The 17,666-nt window shown below is 37.4% G+C and overlaps 1 protein-coding gene across 1 annotated transcript in view; it reads right to left on the minus strand.

Moving 5' to 3' along the window:
- The window catches only part of LOC149275864 (spermatogenesis-associated protein 17-like), a 152,404-nt gene that overhangs the window by 129,968 nt on the left and 4,770 nt on the right, over positions 1 to 17,666 (minus strand). Inside the window, exon 4 of the mRNA XM_089504220.1 lies at positions 12,880 to 12,930. Coding sequence (XP_089360346.1) covers positions 12,880 to 12,930 — 51 coding nt within the window. The remainder of the gene's footprint in view (positions 1 to 12,879; positions 12,931 to 17,666) is intronic.

Below are 17,666 nucleotides of genomic sequence, written 5' to 3' on the forward strand. Positions count from 1 at the left end.
TAGTTTACCAGACAAGAGCAGTTCACTATTACTTTAGAGCCACGTTAAATATTGATGGTGGGACCCAGGTCCCAAATCTGAATACAGGGCGATTGTTAGTTATGAGTAAGTATTAAAACTACACCAGATAAGAGTTTTGCTTTCTAACCCATTGGCCATCACCCAGAAAACGTAATGTTAATGTAAACTGTAAAGTGTAGGCCTCAACCTCGGAAAGTCCCAGGATGGCTAACTAAGAGTGCTAACCTTATCTGCTTTTCTGGGAGCCAGAAGAGGGCAGAGTCCAGTTTAAGCGGCAGGGGTAACTGTGCACATCATAAATGAGTGCATGAATAGGGTAGACAGGGTCTACACACCACTCTATCAATAAAGCATTTCCCCTGGAAGCCCAGTAATCATCTGTGAAACACGTAGCCTGTGGATAAAGTTCTAATGGAGAACTCCACAAAGCAAAGGATTCCCGCAGAGATATGGTGTTCTCAGAGGTGTATTCACTTTGGGCGCAGACCTATGACTGACCCAAGGCAGCTCCCCTTCTGCCCACTCCCCATTCACTATGGGCTTAAAGTAGTGCAGTCTACAGAGGCTCCCTTGTAACCACCCCATTGAACAGCGGCACACTTAGGGGGTCTGATTGCCCAAAGGTGGGTGGACTGTGACCCCCCCCAGTGGATATGCTGCCCTAGGCCTAGTTGGCCTAGGCCAGAATACATTGCTGGGTGTCGTGATCCAAATGCATGCAGTAATATTTAGATATTAGGGATCCAACCCCATAGAAAGCAAGACGGAAACAGATAAGGCATATTAACACCCTCATTTACATTAACACACAGTAATGCAATAAACCATGCACAGCTTTGGATAATAATGTATTATAGTGATCTAAAAAAAAGTAAATAAATATGTTTCACTTTAAGTGTGATTGAATTTTTCTAGCTGATTACATTGATAAATCATTTGCGAAATAGTTTCACTTGCCGCCAGTGTGTTGGCTCGAAGCTTTAATCACATTTTTATTGGATTCCAAATATAGATTGTGTTTGAAAACAATCTGCTTCTCGTTGCCCTTTTTAATTTACAATCCGTCAGTAATGCGTACTGTACATTAAACGAAGAAAAAAGTCATATAAATATTATCTGCACTCTTACAAAAAATTATTTGGCTTCTTACGCTGATGCGCAGCCTGTTAAATTTTAGTGAATATCTGATTATTCAATAAAATGATTTCAAAGTTGCATAAAATTTACAACATAGCTGGCACTATTCCCCCTGTTGATGGTTGCTGATCTGCCTTACAGAGCAATAAAAATATTAATTGGGGCTAAAATATGGAGGTAATAGATAAGGAGCAATTCTGGCACAAATAGATAAAAGTGCTACATTCTCCATTGGTGTGTATGGTGATTGCACCACTTTCACCACTCTGCGCTACAATTGTTCTTTGTACATATCCAATGTGTTTTTCTTTTACGACAATATGTGAATTGCTGGAAGGCTTGTGTGAACTTGTGTGGAGTTACAAGATTCATTCGGTTAATTTTTAATTAAATTAACAAACTGGAGATAGACTACCTTGTAATGTAACCCCCAGGTGCATATTTCCCACCATTTCATGTACCGTCGGAATACCTGTGTTTGGGGTGTGGCAAGATGATGGGGTGGGGTATGTGCCAGACATGGCCTAGGTGTGGACAACCACCCACCATACCTAAAGAACAACCTTGCAGTGCTCAGCTGCAGAGTGTTGAGAGAAGGCTACATTGTGCTGCTGCAGCCTGAACCTCCATCGAGTTATATAACTTCCTGGGCTGGTCAGAGGAGATCAGAGAACTAACCAGCCAAGAATCTCCACTGACTCCAAAAATCAGGAATGTCTTGTGATAATTAGGGCTATTTGGAGGTGTTCAAATGTCCTGCCCCTCTTTCCACCCTTAATGCCTCTCTTTCCTACAGCTCAGAATGCAGGGGCGGCTTGTCCGGGTGGAGAGGGCAACTACCCCCGGCCAATCCAAAAGCCTCCACAAAGGGCCGGTCAAGGTTGTACCTTTCTGAAGACTTTTGGGCAAGTCCAGAGATGCTGGAACACAGCAATGTTACGTGAGTCCTCCAGTAAAAGCGAAGCTACTCGTGCAGTGCGCACGAGCTGCCAGAGAGAAAACTGCAGCTATGGTGAGGATGAGAGAGGGTGAGGAAGTGAGTATGTATGTATGTATAAGTGTGTGTGTTAGTATGAATGTTCATGTGTAAGTGTACGTGAGCATGAACGTGTGTGCGTGTTTCTGTGTGAGCATGAATGCAAATGTGTGTGTATATGTTAGCATAAGTGTGTAAGTGCATGTGTGTAAATATATGTGCCACTGTATATATGGGTTGAGGGGCCGTGCACAACGGGCCCATCAGGCCACTTGGCTTTAAATGCTCCTCTGGTTTTCATTTGGTACATGATAAAGTATCCCAACAAACGGCCAAACTTTCTATTCAGCTGGGTTACAGGGAAGAAGAAAAAGCATATAACTGAAACATGCCCTCTCCTAAAAAAGTCGCATTTGCTGTTATAGTTTTTTCAAAAAAAAAGCTCTGATGGTCTATTTTTATATCATTGCCCACTGGGAAGTTCCCATCAAGGTTTATTACGCAGATCACACTTTTTAAAGTAGCCCTATCACCATAGCAAGAGTCGGAATGTTCCTGCTAATTAGAGGAAAAACAAAACTTTTACATTTTGTTCTTATCGAATAACCCCCAACGTGCAGAATAAAATAACCTCCCTGTCAGACTTACAGCAGGGCTGGAATTACTTGCTTTGTGTCAACTAAACATTTTCAGTTTATTATCTATAAAATCCCAAGGTCCCTTTCCACCGAACAGCTATTTATTTCAATCCAATTTAGGTAATATTCTGCTTAAGAATTTTTCTACCCAAGTGCATCACGGACCATTTATCTACAGTGAAACTCATCTGCTCCTTAGTTGCTCAATTTTCCAGTCTGTCCATGTCCTTCTGTAATCAATTTACATTCTCCCCTGTATTTACCCTGACACATAATTTACTATCATCTATACAAATTGAAACATTACTCACAATCCTCCTTTCAATGTCATTTATATAATACATGTTAAACAATGAGGGCATCAAAATGAATCCCAGTGGGATGTAGTTAGATTCATCCGAATGTAAGGGATATTTTCCTCTGAATTCCCACCAAATACTTTTATCTGTCTGATTATTTCTGATTTCTATCATGTTCTCATAGTCGTTATGAGTGCCTCCTCCTTTAGCTCTACCCCTGGCTCGTCACCTGGACAAAAGCTGTAGAAATGTAAAATTCTTTAAACACTAGGGTGACAAAATGTTTCTGTTTTTTAAGGGGCAGTTTATAGTCCCTGACACTCCTACTATAGAAGAATGTATATTTAAGTGCTCTTAAGTCTAACCCTCGGATACTTTAAAAAGGAATTCTTCCCAAAGAAAAAAGTAGACCTGTGCACTCAAATTAATACAAATTTTAATGTAATTTGCCAGTTTCGTTAATTTGTACAAACGTTAAAATACAAAGCAGAGAGCTCAGAATTGGCATTTTTTTCACTCACTCTCTCACTCTTTCATTGTTTCCCTACCTTCTCTACTACTTGTTATGTCCTGTCTACCCATTGTACAGCACTACGGAATTTGATGGCGCTATATAAAACAATAAACAATAATAATAATTCTCTGCCAACTGCTTCCAGAAAAAGTGAATAAGGGTGTGATAGAGTAAGTCTGAGTAACAATGAATTTTGTTTGTTTCTGGGAAAAAGCCCACCTGATTTTCAGTAAAACCGAAAGGACAGCAAACACAATTTGTTGTCTGAAAACAGCCCTGCAGTTGTCCTCGTCTGCTCTGGCCCGACGAAGGCTCAGACAGCCAATGAGTGGCAGGAAAGAGTTCTCATTGAAATCAATGGGATCACTTTCACCACATACGCACAGAACACCCAGCGTCTGCCGAGCAAAGAATTGCATGCAGAATAGCTGGGGGTAGGAAAGGGGGGGGCAAAATCATACAATAAAGTGCATATGAAAGCTGGAGGAACCCCTTTAAGGAACAGTTCACAGGATGAGTTTTATCATCTGTCTTTGAAAATGTCCACCAAACCTTACTTAGTGTTGATGTATCGCTTTTCCCAAATCCTGCTTTTTTATAGTTTGATATGATATATAGTTTATATTAAAATATAAAATATAAAACTATACTATAATTAAAATTACAAAAATTAATACACATCTTCTGGCATACCATGGGTAATCATGCCTTAACATTATTTTACGCATGATTATTCCTCTCCAAGTTATCTCTCCTCCTCTATTGATAAAGCGCCTTTGGTGCGAAACGTGTTAAGCAGGTTCTCTGTTCTTTGTTACTGTGTTGTTTTTTTTTTGCTTTATATTTTTAAATTATGATCCCCAATAAAGGAATCACTATATGATCTCAACACAAACACATTGTTTGACTGTTTCATCTCTATGGAGTTCCAGAGCCTTACTTTCTGTCTTGCTTCGTAGTTGGAGTGGGTGCTCCACTTGAGCACCCTTGGAGAGACTTTCACCCGCCATTAATTTAATCAATGCATGGTCTGAGCGGGCGTTCTTTTCTATTAGTTATTATATTATTATTTTTATAAGTTGCTGATTGTTGTCGATGGGTTTGGGCAGCCTTTGTAAGGGTGGAGGGAGGAGAAGGGAGTGAACTCCATGCCAGGAAACTGGTTAGATAATGTTGGCGCTGCCACAGAACAACGCTTCCACGAGGTGAACTTTTAAATCTCCAAAACAATTAAATTTTTTGGCAAGCAAAAAAATCAGAAGCTGTAGGTAGTTCTTATTCATAAATGTAATTATGCTTAATGCTATTTCAAAGTTAATCATGTATTTTGCTGTAAATTGTGTAGATGCTAAATCATAATAAATGCCGTTAAAAAAGAACTTTTAAATTGGTGACATACGCCACATTCATGTATAAACAGTATGTCTTGATGTATGGCTTCTGTATAAAACAATATCTTTTATATTTTGTTTAAATACCAGGATACCTTTCGTATGAAGTTAAAATCCTTTATTAACAGTGGTAGAGGGCAATCAACCTTTACAAATCAGAATGTAAAGGAGAACGATTAATTACTTTTTTTTCCTTCCACCTGCATTATATGTATTGTACTTGGACCACAGTGAGAAGAATGATTTATGCTGAAAAAAGTGGGAGATAACTGCATTGTCTGCAGATTCCCTGGCTGTTGTCACCGCTTAAGGTCAGTTAGACCTTCAGAAATGGCAGATAGTCAATTAACGCGTTTGTAGGTAGCGTGTCACCAAAACCAACACTATAAATGAGTTTTAAATATTGACAAAATGTATAGTGGGCAATTGCGCATGCAGAATTGTTTTCGTATGATCCTTATATCAATACAGGTCTATCGTGTACATGAAACGGTATCCTGCAGCTGGTTCTTCCTTCTTGTAATGTGTTTCTTACATGTCTACGCAGGACATGTTGATAAAATATGTATTTAAATATTCCTCTACAGGTGGTGGTCCATATGCGCTGTGAATCTCACCTTGTCATGCTGTACTGGTTTATAACATCAGCTGTATGCATATTACAAGCAAAGTGAAAATCATGACATCATCACTTACATCGTCTGTCTGCTTCATGCAAAGTATGAAAGCCAAACTTATTTACTTATTTATTTTGAAGTATTAAACAAAATAAGGCACAACGTTTTTCAGAGAAAATGTAATTATTTGGAAAAAAGTATTTTTTATTTTAAAGATTAGAGACATTGTTGATGACATTTTTTTTTTTTTGTTTAAGCAAACTTTTCTTGTAATTCTTAATTTGTATTATGGGTTGTGTTTTACCCGTATCTGGAGTTTTTGATTTTTTTTTTTTGTGTAATTTTATTAATAGTGAGAATTTGTAAAGACATGAGCACATAATTATTGTGGAAGTCAGTAGTATAAAACATTCATAGTATAGAATATATTTATTTTGTTAAATCTAAAATTATTTAAATTTTTTAACAGAAATGTATTAATTAACATTGGCATAGAAACTTTTGAGTCAAAGCAGTTGGTTATGAAATAATTACTTGAAAATTGTTAGATTTTTTTGTATTTTACAACATAAAAAATTCTTAATAAAAAAAGCCATCTAGAAGTAGTGGCGGTACAGTTTTTCTTGTGATAAATTTGGAGCTAATCATTGTTCTTGTTGATTGTCAACCCCCAATGTAGCTTCAGCCAACACAAAATCCATTTCCATACCTGGGACCTTTGTCAGGGCTGGTCACCTCTGGCTCTCCCTCTCCTGTCCCTTATGGGTGGGACATCATTAGGGAGCCTTGGCTAGCAATAGCAGTAGGACTGGCCCCTGGTAGAATGGGTGGAAACTGGGCAGAATGTAGGCATGACCAAATGCCATTCCCCATCCCGAGATCAGGTTCTGCCCCAAAAGCCCATTATCAGCTCAGACTCGAGGCACTTTATCTACATTTGGACATCTGCTGATGATGATTTCTATTACTTTGCAAGAGTGTTTTTTCATCACCTGCTTATTTTGGGCGTGATTGGTTCCTTGACTTAATTTGTTCCAAAGTATAAAAACACACAACTGAATATTGATTTCGTGGATCTATTTAAAAAACCTGCATATTTTTTTTTATTATTATATTATTTTTAAATAACGGTTTAAAGGTTTTAGACTGTGTTGCCTTATTGCCTTATAATAATAAAAAAATATGCAGGTTTTTAAAAATATTTTATATCCCATTTTGACACAAGCACTGTTTGAAACAAATGCTTTGTATTTCTTGAAAACGTTCCTGCATTAAAAAATATATTTCCAATTTTGTGTGACCTTCAAAGCAATTAGGAAGTTTCAACAATAGTTGGAACAAAACAATTATTGTAGTTGATCAGTTTAGAACAGATAATTTTAAACAAAGTCATTGTGCGCTCAGCAGATTACAGCTTGTTAACGGGTAAATTCTAAATGACCTCTTATGCTAGTCAAATCAATGATGCATATTCCTCATTAAGTAACATCCAAATGAAAGTGGTCTTATAAATAATGTTTATTTTAAGCACTAAAACAAATGGCAAAAGAAACTTAATATATAAAAGCCATCTGCTTCGAGAAAGCACTTTTTTTTTTTATTATAACAAGGTTTACTTTTGTTTCTAAAATTTGATACAGGCTATAATCACTAAATTCTAAGATGTTGATTCATACGATAGCCAAATGAAAGTTACAGTAATATAGTTCTGATTTAGGGTTCCTTAGGACTCTAGTTATAAAAATGGAAATTAGGGCCAGTGTTAAGTAGAGTCAAGGGAGCTGACGGCAGCAAGAGAAGCCTTTTTAATTTTTTACATTTTTTTTCACAGATCCTTAATATATACCTTAGAAGACGCTTTTATTTTTTAAGTGTAGTTATTCCTTAGAGAGGATAGCTCTATTTTTCTAACAACATTAATAAAGTACATAAAACAAAAGGCAACTGAAGTATGGAACAGCTATAGTTTTTCTGTTATAACGGTTTATTTTCTTATACCAGCTCCATGGTATAAACATATTTTTTGCTTAATCTTCTCATTTCTTACAATTAATACAAAAATCAATAATCCATGTATTAATTGTAAAAATAAACTATATTGAATATATAACATGTCTAATATAGACTATATACATATATGTGTATATACAAAAATATATTTAACTAGATAAATATATTGGATTAATTATATATATATATATATAATATTTAAGTTTTACATTTAAATTCAAAATTATTCTAGATAAATATATTGAATTAATTATATTTAAATCTATTATAAATAATATATACTATATGTATTTATGATATATTTAACTTTCTATTGGTATTGTGAAGCTCTGAAGTGTGCAGTGCTAATGCTTTCTAATTCTAATATTGTAACATATTATTAACCTAGAGAATATGTTTTGATTTGCTTATGCAGCAATTATAACTGTTTTTCAGGTTCTTATATTAAAGGGTATTTATAAATTGTTGTGATTTAACATAACCCCTTAGAGTACCTTTACTTTAATTTAAGGCATTCATTTACTATTCTTCCTCGTGGTTTCTTATTTATCTAAAAAAAAAAAAAAAAAAAAAAAATCCCTGTAATGGATCCCTACATTTTACAAATAAATAGTAATCATTTTTGTTTGCCTGTTATGTCATTATGAAACATATTTAAAGGGGCAGGCGCACCAATTTTTTCAGCAGTTTTTGCTTTCACGGTTACCCAAGGTTTCGCTCAAGTGCTCTCCAGGTTGGGTATTCTGCACGGAAGTGCATGGAATGCTGTGTGTTAGTTGTGTTCTACCAGCCGGGTTTAGGATTGAACTGGAAAAGTAGAAGAACCAACCAGTTTGCCGAACTACTCCACCAGTGACCTTAGACACACATGGTGGGTATTTTATACAACATTTTTACGGCTATAATTATTGTATATGAAGTTGTAAGTTATATTTTAACTAATTAGATGTATAAGAACCATCTGAAGTCTGCTCGAACATAAATCAAAGACTTAACATCTGTGCTAGAATGTTGCAGGCTGAAATTGTAAGAAGTATGGCTCAAAATGCATGGTGGATATAAAAAGGTCTATCAAAGTAGATGGCTAATAGGCTATAAGGCGCACTTATGGGTTGCATGTTATCTGTGTATGTATTTTCTTTTTTTAAATGTACGATATACGGGTTGATTCTGTGCTACTACAATCATTATTATAGACAGACACAAAAATAAACAATTGCACAGCAAAAGAAGAAGTATCTCATGGCAGAGAAGGTCAAACCCACTACAAGTAGTTTTATTGCACTTCCAATAAGATAAAAAGACACAGGTCTAGAAAAATATCCTGTACTGCATCACTGCCATGGAACTCTGTAGGAAAGATATGTGGGCACCGGAAGATAAATGGGAAGTGGGATTTTTCTTTCAGTCTCCACAATAAATCTTTGTTACAAAAAAAGCTTCATAACATGGGGACATGTTCCAAAAATTTGAAGTAGCCACAAATAAACTACTATTCTAGTGCTAATGCCTGCAGAATCTGAGGACAACACAAGGTTGTTGGAACCCAAGGTATCCAAACCCTATGTGATTCAGCTTTCAGGATTTTTTTTCTGTATTCCAAACGTAAATGTGTTTATCATATCACTAATTTCAATTTCCTTTAGTAAAATCTCAGTGGATAGAGCCATTGGATGATATCTAAGATCACTCGTAATACACATTACAATATAATATATGTATTATTTTCATAGATATTTTGGAAAAGAAAATGTGTTTCCATCAGACTCATGGGAATTGTTTTCCTGTATGAAGGAATCATGTGCATCATGACCTGATACCTTTCTGCTTTGGTCCAAGTACATATTAAGACCTATCAAGGACCTATGTAGGCTCTTTAATCTAACAACAGAACCTATGATTTCTCTCACAAAGCCATTGGGAATTGGGATTCTAGAGCCAGTCAGCTGCATAAATGGGTTCTAGGAAAAGAACATCAGGAAACCTCAGGGCCATGGGGTGGATGGACAGATTCACAGGGTCACCGGTGTCTAAACATTGCAACTAGGGCTTTTCTTGCTGGTTTATCACAGCTGAAATCCTTGCATTAATACATATGACATAACTCACAACACCTATACCTCCCAGAAAAATCATGGTTTTTATAATAAGGATCGGTTTTAAAAAGTTTGGTTGCCACAATACTGCCGGAAAGTTGCAGTTCCAACTCACCTTGCATTATAAAGCGCGAAACATAATGTTTCTGTTACTAGAAGGGCTGTGCTTACCCTATTTAGTGCATAATTAAGTCAGTGAGTAGACATGAACTTTCACTGGTTTATTACTGGAAGTCACTTGCAAACCTCCACTTTAGTAATTAAATCCTGGAACTTTAATCTAGAGGCCATCTCATTTAAATAGTTCCCAGGTCAGAGTTAAAGATGCATAGGACATTCAATTAAACTACTGGAATGTTTAGTCTACAGTCTTCTAACCCACTTTCTTTCATCTATCGGTCTGCATGACCCTTTACAATAGAGTTTCCATCCATAGCACTGTACTGAGGATGCTCGCCAAAAAATAACTTCTCCTTGCTCGTCCTCTTGGACCTCCCTTCAGCCTTTGACACTGTTAACCACCACCTTCTCCTGCAAACCCTACCCTCTCATGGCATCCATGACACTGCTCTTTCTTGGCTTTAATCAGGTCTCTCTTCAGTGTCTCCTTCTCTGGCTCTTGTTCCTCTTGCCTACCACTCTCTGTTGATGTGCCTCAGGGATCAGTTCTGGGGTCTCTCCTCTATCTATACTTTCTCTCTTGGAAAAGTAATCTCTTATGGATTTCAGTACCACCGCTATGCTAACAACATGTTAATCTAGCGTGACCTCCTACATTCTCTTCCAACTTCCCCCACAAATGTTCTTAAACTTTATCCTGTGTGGTGTCCCACAACCACTGTCGGATTCATCCTTTTATATCACAAACACTACAAAACACAAATTCCCGTATTTGCTCAGTTATAAGACAACCCTGATTAAAGGGTAAATCAAATTTTATTTTATTTTCAATTTTCAGGGGAGGGTACAGAAAGATTGTCTCATTTCAACGCAACCTTCTAGAGGTTTACAAAGACAGCTTTAAACTAACTCTAAAATTGTAATCTTTCTGAGAATAGAGTAGCTGTCTATCTACAAAGAGAGAAAGAGATGGATATACAAAGAGAGAATGAAATTAGGAGCACACACATGGACATGGCATGTGACCAGTTTCTCACGAACAACTTATCTATATTAGGCAGCTAAGCGGAATTTGGATACTATTGCTTGGATAAAAAAAAAAAAAGGCTCCTCTGATCTCCATAGAATTTGTACAATAAAAATGTGGGAGCTTGCAGTATCTACAGGACTCATCAAACCACAGATGGTTAAATCAAGATCCCTAAAAAAACATCATTTGTACGTCTACATTAGAACCCTACAAGAATCAGGATATGTCTTTATGAGGGTAAAATTTATATATTCATTAAAGTCTACAGGTTTTATATACATCACTCTTTTTATATAAATGAGTGCACGTTTTTATTCCAACAGCCTTGTGACATATATACTATATATAAAAAGCCCAGAAACAGGATTCAATAAAACGTTATATTTAATCAGATATCACTAATAAACCATAAATCATAATCTGACATTCATTTTAATAAAAAGGATTTGTGTAGACCAGGGATTGACAATGTGCAGCCTTCAAGCTACTGGAGAAGTCAAGCTCCCAATCCCCCCCCCCCCCAATCGATGGATCAATCTATATTTGTTTCTCCAATCCCTGTTTCTATGAAGTTTAAGCAGCATTTCGCGATGGAACACAACTCGGTTTTCTACCTGGTGGGAAGCATAGGTGCAAACACTCCTGGATTTGCTAAACAGTGCCAACAAGCAGACTTGTCCTGGCTGACTGTTGTAACAGTCAGTGTCCTGTTTTTCAGGTTATATAGAGACTTCATGTAACGTGGGGACATGAGCGAATGTGCTCATATGTTCTTAATGTCAGGCTTGGATAAGTCCCAGTTGCTGGCTTTCCATGCCATCCAGAACAACTGTGTTGGTAACTACCTGGCCTAAGGAGACCTGAAGATCTGCCAGCTTGAGCTGCAAGGGACCATGAAGTACGTGCCATCGCCAGCACAGAGCTCCAACTTACAGTTGTCTCGGATGAGCTGTAAAATGGAGCTTCGTGTCACCCCCCCAGACAATTTAATTCACTAAAGTTGTCCAACTTGCATATCTACTACTGCCAACTCTAGTGTATTCGCAATACAAACTCAACTTGCATCCATTCGGCTGCAGCGCAATTGAGTTGATATGGGGTTTATTAACTGGGGGGGTTCACCTTACCTTCCCAATAAAGGGTTACATTTATTATTGCCCCTGAAATGGGTACATTATAAACTCTTCACTTGCTGCCTACTCGGTTAATTTGGGGCCTCCTGATTTTGTTTTTTAAATTGAAGGTGGGGGGGGGCTGCAGTATTAAGCTGCAGTCAAGCTCAGCTTCCTAGTCACATTGTCCTCAATCACATTTAAACTCACAAGCTCAACTTGAACATTAATGAATATTCAAGTTGCTTTCCAAGTTGTAACTTCGACTTAGTGATTCAACTCCAGACACTGATGCAGGACCAAGCAACTGAGAGAGAGAGATAAGTATGAGAACTGTCTGTTGCCTTTAATGGCTACTAGTACTGACTAGTAACCAATCAGTGCTGGCTTCTAGATCCTGGAAAAGCTGTCCTGCCCTGTGCAGTGCTAGCCCACGAAACAGCCGGGGTGCCATACAGTGCATGTAAAGGGGATATAAGCAAAATCAATGGTTTCTAGTACAAAGGGCAGATGTGCTACGCTTTAATAATAAGACAAGAAAACCTGCCTTTTATTTGAGCAGTCAGGTGGCTGGCTGTGAGTCTTTAGATTTGTAGTTCACCAATAGCACATGTCAGCGGTATGTGGATTGCATGCTTTACTTCTGGTTTTAGCAGGAATATGGCATCAACTAGAACAAGTATACCTCGTGGTTGTAAACTGGTCCAGAAACCTTTCACTGGTTTAATGAATACACGAGTTTTTTTGTTTTTTAATGAGGTCACGATTAAATATTGCAGCTCTTTCTGGTTTCACCATGTATTTCCTCAGCACAGGCTTGATCTTTGTATGTATTATTCTAGTTTACGTGCATTATTAAAAGTACATTCAGATCACAATTGGCTTTTCATTTGTATTAACAAGTAAAGAAATATTTACCCTGACAGCCATTTCATTGTAGAAATTCATCTTCATAATAAAATGCGCTGTCTGCGGAGAAAGAGAAACGGGTGGCTTAGAATTCCGTGACACTCACACACACACAAAGCTCCTATTTTTACATACAAAAGATAAGAAAAGTCTATACATAATACATAATACGGACTTCACACATTGGGAGTAATATCAAACTTTTGTATTGAAAAGGCAGGATTGCTAATACATAATGCAGTCGGAACCCGAAAAAAAAATCTATGGCAGTCAAACTAAGAGCTAATGGAGATATATGATCATAAAATGCTCTCCGCTAAGTTTGATAATCAATGGGGCTCTACTGGGAATAAAATAACAAAGAAGAAATATTCACAAGTGTCGGTGACACGTACTATTGTATGATTAATTCACTGGGTTTTTATTCTTTTTTTTTTTTCTCGTTATCCAAAAAGCACAGAAACGTAAAAAAAAAAAAGAAATTCATATTTCAAAACGTCTGGTTTAATGAAAAATTCAAAAACGCGCTGTCTATCGTCGAAATCTGTGAAGGATACGGACGCGGTGATGGAGCAAAAATGTGTCTTCCAACCATCTGTACAAAACATTATGTACTTAGCTGCCACCCGAGTAATCCTTGGGAATTTTGTTTCATTTAATATTCATTTTAACATCATAAAATCATAAATAATTAGTGTTATTTGAATTGCCTAGTCTGATCCAAAGCAAATTGTCTGTGGAGAGCATCGGGAATGGGCTATTTATCAACAGTCTGTGCAATTAAGAAACAGTTGGCTGCAATATGTTATTTACAAATGAACACAATGATGTTGCTTCATTTTCCTCTCTCTTTCTTCATTACATTCAAAGAGGCAGCATTTCTGCAGTTTAATTAAGGTGCGTTTTAAACGTGGAGTTAAATGTGATCCTGTTTCACACGCAGCAAAGTATCAAGGCGAAGGCTGACTTTTACAGGGGTTTTGGTGCTTCGAGAAAGTTTTCTTTTTTTGGGGGGGGGGGGCGCAGATCAAGCATTTTAAATAAAGTTTCCAAACCAGGACCGGCATTCCAGACACATCGGGGGGGTTACTGACGAAAGTGAGATGCAGTTTCATCTCAATGACTATTCCTATGCGCTAAGAAAGGTCGATCCCACCGGGGCGATTTTTGGAAAGAGACCCTTTTTCAGGAGAAGCTTGCCACGGATGGTTATTCACATTGCATAATTTAGTTGCTGAGATAACAACAACTCTTAGAATAAAGTAACAGGAAGCTTTCAATCCATATGAAAAAAACTCGATTTGTGGAAATCTACTAGATTCTATACTTTTTATAGTTTTAGATGGTATCGGTTCCCATGAATTCTATATGCTTCTATCTATTTTAGGCAGCTAAGCGTAATACTATGGCCAGGATTCTACTGAGATTCAAGTTCTGTCCTCCAACTTTTGTACCCATTGACCTCACACTCATGTCATCTTACCCTGATTTGTTCACCCTTTCATTTATGGTCTCCAGCACCTTAAAATGTTCCACTTATAATTGCCCAAAATGCTTTCCAATGGTTCCACTTTGCTCCGCAAGTTCATCATGCCAAATTTGAAGAGGGAATGTAAGTGGCCCTCTTGCCCCCTGTCTGCAGACGCCCAGGTTAAAAGGCCTGTTGGGCTTAAAATATTTAGTCCCAATCAGACACTGATCACAGACAGCAGTAGCTGGAATCACAGAGGTCGTAGTATTCTTAGGTGATTCTAGTAAAGGGTTCTACAAGTACAATAGATTGTCACCTACAGGTATCTCACTGGCTTCCACTCTTAATACACCGCCGCTACTCTACGCCATTTTTTGTCAATATTGTTTAACGGTAGCTCTTTTTTTAAATAACAATAGGTAGTTCCTATTTAACGGAAGGTTTAGGACTCCTTGTCTTACAAAAAGTGGAAGGTGGTAAGATATACCAAAGCCAGTAGGGCAAGTTTCTGTTTTTCGATACAGAAGTGGCATAAAGTACCAGATAATAACACCCAAGATAACTGAACCCCAAAGTGTACTTATGGTAACTTGCTTTATATTTGGTAAACTCTTTTTTGACAGGTCTGTTCATAACTGATGAACCATTTCCAATTTCATGACGGTATTTCATAAATCAGACCTTTTTCCCCCCAAAATCATTGCTATTTGTAGGCAAAAAACTTTTAATGCGAATGTTTAGCCGTCGTATGCATACCGTATCCGTATGAATTCTAATACACCGACGCCTTAATGAATACACTTTGTTGATCTATGTTCCTATCTGCATTGCGTGCAAGTGATTGAGGGCCAGCTTGAATCTCCTGTTCTTCAGGATAAGTAAGTAAGTAATTTATGAGACAGATCAGGGGGGTTTATTGGATGCAGGAAAGAATGATAAGCCTTGTAACGAGGTGGCAGGCAAAAGATAAACCTAAAATCAGGTTTGAGGAACATGGGCACATAGACATAAAAAGGAGCTCTCCAGCGCTTCACCGACATGGGCATCAAGCAGTGGAAACCAATAGTTCTTAAATTTGCATGTAAATGGTCAGCTTTCAAGCCACCGCAGCCCTGCATACCATAGATCTCCTTAGAATAATTTCTGCCAGTCTACAGATTAAAATGTGATTAATGTTGTGTTTGTTCCACCAATATACATCCGGATGTGTATTCATCTATTCAGAGATGTCCCTTCTGTGGAAATCTTTAAAATCAGGCTGAAGACTTATCTATTTATACGCAGGCACTTGATTAATGTACAGCCACCGCTGACACTTCTTACTGGACTCTCCACTCTGTTAACACGCTACATTTTAATGAAAAGTTTCAGCTCTTCTTTTACTTGGAATCGTGGAGCCCTAGAAGAGCTAGGTTTATTTTTTTTAGCAATACAATACAAATAACAGTATTATTTAACATCCGGATATGATGCTCTCGTAACTCTGAAGGATCAATAAATGTGTATACTTTATATATACACTATATATATATATATATATATATATAAAAGAAAAGGACGGAATATAAGACTCATATGTACACTCTGCCATGCACTCGTACGTATACTTATAAATAGCGTGAACATAAAAGAAATAGCTTGATTGCTTTTATTACTTTATTTTCTTGTTACTCTATTTTCAGGGACAAAAGATCAAAGTGTGTCAGTAAGAGAGAGGGAGGGTTTTAAAAACAACTGAACACTGAATTGTTATTAATTGCATGCGATCGTGTGATTGATTTTCACAGTGATCACAGGAAAAAACAACTTACAAAAAATACCAAATACCTACTCATACTGGTGCTCTGGTGGCAGACTGGATCCTTCAGTGTGTGGCTGCTGAAGGATCCTGGCATTATGACATTTGGCGGCCGCTGGCCTTAAAGTGTCAAGCCTGTTTAGTCAGCCTTAGTCTATGCATGATTTATGTAATAAAAAATAGGGAAATAGGTTTTTGTTATTAGCTGTATCAGTAAAAAAAACTATAAAGTGTAACCATAGAATAAAAACCTAATATATAGAAACCAATTTTTTAAATGAAATACAGGGGAGAGAGTTAGCACACACTTGGGCAAAGATGGACTAGCTTCTTGTGACCTAGCTTCTTTGTTGGCACAAAATGGTGAATGGGTTGCTGGATAATAATCATCAGGAAAGAATAAGGAAAAGAGAAGAGAGACAGGAGATGTGATAGAAACACTTAAATGCATGAAATAATTTAACACAGCGAGTGAAGGACGTTTATTGGAGAAATGTTAGAACAAGAAGTCACAATCTAAAACTAGAGGGTCAGAGGCTTAGATGTCATGTAAAGAAGTTTGAAGTTATTGTAGAGGGTGGCAGATAAGTAGAACAGCCTCCCAGCAGAAGTAGTGGAAGTTAATACAGTGAGGGAATTTAAACACACATGGGCATTCATATGGCTCCTGAATCTAAGTAAAGACCAAGGACGGATTAAGACAAACTGGCACACTAGATGGGCTGAATGGTTCTTATTAGCCGTCAATATGTTTCCAACTGTTCTACTTGAAATGGAGACAGTCTTTTGAGACAGCGGGACCATAGTATTGGCTTTGGGACGGAAACATAAGCATCGCCAGCACAGCATTTTATTTTTAAATAATTTAAAAAGTATAAGGAAAATCAATAAACTAAAGGTTTCTTGCAGAGTCTACAATGGGAAAAAATTCCCAAGACAGACGCTGGATAAGAAGATGAATACATTTTCCTGTGCCCTCACTTTGCGTATAACGCCATTAATGACGAAAATTCCTAACTCAACCAAATAAACGGAAACATATCTGAAGAGTGTTGATAAAACACCCGTAGTCAGACACATATGGGAGCTGTATCAGATGAGCTTTTATTTTCCGCATCAGTGCAACTTTTATTTCACAATTTTGTATATGATCATTAGAGTGATTTATTAGCAAGTAATCATAGGCGTTTTATGCATATGCTTTACCTTGTTTGCTGGCAATAGATACCTCTCGAGCTATTAGAGCTGGAAAATGTTTAAAGTGACCTACAGTTTTTTCTTAGTAAACTCCTTTAAAAGGGAAGATTTGTTACCAAGCCTAAAGGCGAAGCTTAATCTTTTTTTTTTATTCTACAATATTCTGCAATAAATCAGGGGTCGACAATTTGTGGATTTCATCACCATGTCAGTGCCCTTCAGCTGCGGACAGTTGTGGCAGGGCCAGTGAGGGGACTCCTCGATCTCCTAACTCGCCCACAATTAAGGAAGCGCGAGGTCTGTTTCTCCAGACCTCTGTTTTAGTGCTCC

This window comes from Sceloporus occidentalis, unplaced genomic scaffold, assembly GCF_023333645.1.
Source record: "Sceloporus occidentalis isolate IW3139 unplaced genomic scaffold, rSceOcc1.0.p SCAF_261, whole genome shotgun sequence".
NCBI lineage: Eukaryota > Metazoa > Chordata > Lepidosauria > Squamata > Phrynosomatidae > Sceloporus > Sceloporus occidentalis.